This window comes from Ylistrum balloti, unplaced genomic scaffold, assembly GCF_031769215.1.
Source record: "Ylistrum balloti isolate Yb309-2 unplaced genomic scaffold, AGI_CSIRO_Ybal_v1 Utg370104, whole genome shotgun sequence".
Lineage (NCBI taxonomy): Eukaryota > Metazoa > Mollusca > Bivalvia > Pectinida > Pectinidae > Ylistrum > Ylistrum balloti.
In genome coordinates this window covers 933,413-938,747 of record NW_026782129.1, presented here as the reverse complement: position 1 = coordinate 938,747, position 5,335 = coordinate 933,413, and the positions used below count along the sequence as shown (strand labels likewise).

The window sequence follows — 5,335 nt, the reverse complement described above, 5'->3', positions numbered from 1 at the left end:
ATATACGGCCGGAGACAAGTCGAAAATTGGAGGCTGGATAAGAGGAGCTTTTCATTTTTGGTAATATGAAGCTATTAGCTGTACGTAGTTTCAAGTACAACAATTTTATCTTGAATAAGTTTAAATATAGAGAAAATATTCAATGATTAAAATGTGTAGCATTCATGTACATATATACAGTAGAGTCTGGTACATCATATCATTTTAATGTGAATTCCTTTCCTCGCGTACGTGTTTCAAATGCCGCATTCTAAAGTTGTTACAGGAATAAAAACTGGCAAAGTTGGAGGCAATAACGGCAATAGGCAATGCAATAATTAAGATTCCAAAAATGGCACATGATACCCCCACAACGTATCCCATCGACGTAGTGGGAAAGATGTCTCCATATCCGACTGTTGTCATCGTGATAACGACCCACCACATCGCTAGGAATAGGTTATCATATGTATCATCATCAAATATTTCAGCATAGAATATAGCACACGCGAAAATGACAGTTGCAACACCAAACGCTAAACATAAGAGAAATAACTCTTCCAGGCTGGCTCTAATCGCATGTAACAAGACACGAAATGCGTAAAAGTGTCTTTCTAGTCTTAGAATTAATACCACTCTTAATACAGTAATGAATCGAAATACCATAAAACATATAGCGGTATTCTGAGACCCAATCATCATCCCTTTGTAAAATTCAAATATAAATGACACCCACATACTCAATACCAATAGCATGGTAAGAACCTTCATAGGACTGTAGATAATCTGCCTTCGACATGGGCACACCACGACATACAGAAGTAATTCTATAGTGAATATGAACATACAGATGTATTCAGTGATGAACAGTATAGGGTCCATGTCTTTTAAGTAGTAAATTCGAAGCTTCTTCGAAGGTATGGTATAATTAACATGTACCTCTTTAAGAGTTGAGAGGTAGAGATCAGATCGGTATTCTTCCATCGATGCCAGGAAGAATACGAGAGTACTGACGATAACCACCATCATATACAGCAAGTTCCAGACCTGTAAAAGTGATTGATTTCATATTCATTTCAATTTGTTTAAGACATGAGCCTATTGCAGTGAACACCAGAACAATGATCATGTCATATTAGTCCATCTATCAGACAAAGCTTGGCGGCTAATGAATGGTACACTGGTTTATGGATAATAAAACTATTATGTACGTTATCGTGATAAACAATATACAGTGCGTGCTGAAGTAAGTAAACATCCAATAATGAAGTCATGTTAATGCATTATAACAATCGAGCAGGCAATTATGTAACATATTTTGTTGTCGAGGGTTTGAGTAAAATAACAATGGAGTACATACAATGTACAACCTGATCAATTGGAGTGAATTTCTCATGAAGACCATGGTGATAAAAAGCCCTTGAATTAGATCTAACCAACAGCAGGTTTAGATAATTTATCAGCTCTTTTACACGCTATTAAAATATCTTAGAGCTTATTCAATAACTATATTAGTTATCGGCCATGCAAAATAGCTAATTTCAATTTTATATGACCACGTATGGTTGTAGTTAAGTACAAATGAACACATGTGCTTACCATTGCGGCCTTTGACACATTCGGGTTGTCAAGGGCAACCCATATCCGGTACCTGGTACTATTACAATTGATATTCCCATAGTCCTGTTTTGAGGAATGCACGACATCCTCACCAACTTTCTTTATAACACCCATTATTTCTGCTGTTTCCTCAACGTCATAATAGTTCTTCCAGCAACATTCAGAAATGTAAGAAACAGGGATTTTCCAAAACTCTACTTCCTTGCGAAAAACTGTGCCACAGATATTCTTTGGGAGATGAAGCTCATGCGTTGTGTAGAAATTAAGAACTGAGTTGAAGACTCCCGGATCTCTTTCGAAGAAATATTCATCACGTTCAGCATCCCAGTATTCAGAATCGCAATCGAGAGAGGCCAGCAATGTATTAGGAAATGAAGAAATTGTGGTACGTTGTGTTTCATATAAGACTCCCCGAAGATTGAGTCTGACTTTTTCTTGTCTGTTCGCCCCCAAAGCCATCTTGCGACCAGTTATACACCTTTACGTGTTAATCCAGTGGTGTATATGGTACTGGTTTTATATAACTTGACATTTGTATAATACAATGCCTCGTTCTAACCTATCTTAACTGCGATCTACGTACGATCGATGAAATGGAATCGTCCATCCAAATACAGAAGTTCGCCGACATTTTTACAGTACCAATAACGATTTATCTGAAAATGTGTCGAGTAAACAGAACGAACGAATACGTATATCACTTTATTATTTATTTAGATATATATGAGATGCTTTTTAGTAACGTTAAGTGTTGGTACGTTCACCATCATGAAATATCTGTTTGTATAACGCGAAGATCTCTTATGGAAACATAACTGACATTAACAGCGTCTGCTTATCAAATGTTCTGGGGCATGAAAACATCGTCAGGGACTACCATACCAAGCACTGTGTCTAACACTACACTGACACTGCGTAATTCATAGTTTGTTTCAGGAAAACCTAGTTTTATTCTCTTTGTTTTTCCTCAGGGGTGTCCTTGTAAATCTTCATCAGGCTTTGACCACGTTTAATCGATTCTGAGTTCGAATTAAAATTCTGTTTACATGTTGGTATTTTCATCTCGTTTTTAGACATAACATATACTTTAATACTATGACAATGATATATGACAATCATACCTTATTTATGTACACTTTCAACTGTAAACTATAACAAGTATAAGAAAAACACCTACATTTTCAGAATTACTAGATTCAATATATATATATATATTTATAAGTGACATAATGTAGAGATTGACATTCTACAATATATACATTACTATTCCAGGTCCATCTTGAGAAACTAACGTGACGTATTTGTTTTCATTCAAAGCTGATAATGTGTTCTGTTGTGTACTTTAGTTGTGTTAACTTGTATTAAACCTAGGGCATACTTGAGACTGTATACAAGTAATAAGACGAGTTTATTACAATGGTTCCATGTTTATTCTTTCACCGTTTATCCGGTTTTCTTGTTATCCGGCCGGTAATACTAAAAACAGATCTCCCTGTGACTAATTTGGCACCTAATCCGGCCTCAGTACCGTCTCTGGCTCTTAATATTTTAGAACGGATCGCTGTTTTGCAATATAAAATACCCCTCTACTCCAGTCGCTGGTTTCCATCTTGCCGGATATGCTGCTGGCCGGTTATCTGACAAGACACTCGATACAATGAAAGCATGTTTCTTGTTTAGCAATAATCTGTTTATCGGTTGACTGCACCTGTCTGTCAGACCATTCAGACTGGTTGCTGGTCAGGTAAGTAATCTTATGACTAACCAAGTGTTCACTGAATAACATTGGGTTTGTCTTGAGCACATGTTTGGCTGTCTGAAACAGATGAATGGGAACGGGGACCCACTGTAAACAAATTACGTCACGATTCACGACGTGTGAATCGTGACGTAATTTTTTACACTGGGTCCTCATTTACAACGAGCTATTTGAACCATCGGTCATCGTTATTGTTTTTGTTGGTTTGTTTCGTTTTGTTTACAAATGGAAACTGTTGGGCTACAACGATTAGATGAGAAGGTTCTGGTAATTTCACGATTAGATGGGAAGGTTCTGGTAATTTCACGATTAGATGGGAAGGTTCTGGTAATTTCACGATTAGATGGGAAGGTTCTGGTAATTTCAAACCGTAGTTAACAAATGGCAATTTCGCACAGCTAATGTATTAAACAATTGACTGGAAACTGAATGTTTCTATTAATGAAGGTATTGTTATATTATTAGTTAACTAAAGATATTGAGAACACTGTGCTGCACACAAACAATCTGAAGAAACGGTTAAGATCTTCCTTCTTCGCCTCCTAGAATTCACCAATTTAAACCCTTAGAATCACTAAAGAGTCCTCGAAGGACAAAGCGTATGATGGCGGAGTTTGCTTCATTATCTGGCTTCGTCTGGCTAGACCTGAAACTGTTTTCCTCGCAATCTTCGAGACAGAAGGTCGACACTGCATTGTCGTAATCTACATGCCACGTTCTAATTCATACACATGTACTTGACTTTGATTTAAAGTTATCTGATCATGAATATTCTTTTAATTTCAATTATGGGACTAGTGCACCTCCCCGTCTAGATTTTGACTTGTCTTTCGATCACTTAGGACTTTCCTACGTCGCCTTCTTGGAATCAAAATTAATAAGGATCCGTAGCATAATTGACGGGTACTAGTAGGACGATACAGCTGTATGAGGCCAGTAGATTCATTGTTTGGCTTTATTATATTTAGCTCTAAATTGTATCAAAATGTGCTATTCACATGTGTACCTTTTGTACAGCCTCATTTAAAGATGCTTTGCGATTGTTAGTCATTTTTACAACAGTGTTGATAGGCTTCTCAAACCCATTATTTATAGAATTTAATATCATAAGACCAAGTAAATGTCATATTCTCCAAACATTGGAGTATTTTAAATTTTCAGATACAGCTATATAAAATTTGAATTTTCAAAACGGTTTCACATGTGTCTATCAGCCAGAATGGTGAACTAACACTACATCAGACAGTTTTTAACATGTGTATTCTGTTCTCCGTTGTAGTCATGTGATCAGATCAAAAGTATGATGTATCCTAGGGATTACATAATTATTTATAGCTTGGTGTTTTCTGGGTTCAGAAGAGAGACTATTTGTCGATCTGTTTACCTATTGTTATCAACGTTAAATATCTTACACACTAGAAATATTTGCAGTTTCAGTTTGGTTAGGTTTTCATTTTTTGTAAGCATCATATCTGATTAGGCCAACCTGGTGTTTACTACTAAGCTTTTGGACGAATTATGATTTCAAGTGATAGAAGCAAGCGTAAAATACGGTGAAAATAAGTAAAATAGCCTATCTTAGTAATGTAAGAAACGAATAAATATTCAGCCTTTTGTATTTTGGTAAACTGACAAGGTTCTTCTCGTGGTATGGTAAATAATCGAAATTAATAGGTATACTAATCTTATTGTTTTTCTTTATCTTCCTTAAATTTTAATTGAGAAGAATTTATCAGATCTATATAGAAAGTTATTTAAGCAAGGCTCAATGAACAAGTAGTGATTATTCAGCTTCAAAATTCCGCGCTCCATAAAACAAAAACGAGTTTATTTTACACAACATGGAAACGACCGAATAGGTAAACGTATTCAATAAATAATTGTTTCTAGTTACTTCGTTGATACAAGAAACGATCAAAACAAGGATGAAAAGTTTCCTTTTACCGATAAACGAGCAAAAACAGCAATATACAGCTT

The 5,335-nt window shown here is 35.8% G+C and overlaps 1 protein-coding gene across 1 annotated transcript; it reads right to left on the bottom strand.

Moving 5' to 3' along the window:
* Positions 1-204: 204 nt before the first annotated feature.
* On the bottom strand, positions 205-2,058 carry LOC132550132 (potassium voltage-gated channel protein egl-36-like). Its single transcript, XM_060214149.1, has 2 exons — positions 1,579-2,058; positions 205-1,026 (listed from the first exon to the last, which is right to left on the bottom strand). The coding sequence occupies exons 1-2, from the start codon at positions 2,056-2,058 to the stop codon at positions 205-207; spliced, it is 1,302 nt and encodes a 433-aa protein (XP_060070132.1).
* Positions 2,059-5,335: the final 3,277 nt, after the last annotated feature.

What these genes read in the sequence shown, in the direction of transcription:
- LOC132550132 (XM_060214149.1), bottom strand. Translation starts at nt 2,058, where the DNA reads ATGGCTTTGGGGGCGAACAGACAAGAAAAAGTCAGACTCAATCTTCGG. An exon ending in ATGTGTCAAAGGCCGCAATG is followed by an intron (nt 1,027 to 1,578) that starts GTAAGCACATGT and finishes TCACTTTTACAG; the next exon opens with GTCTGGAACTTGCTGTATAT.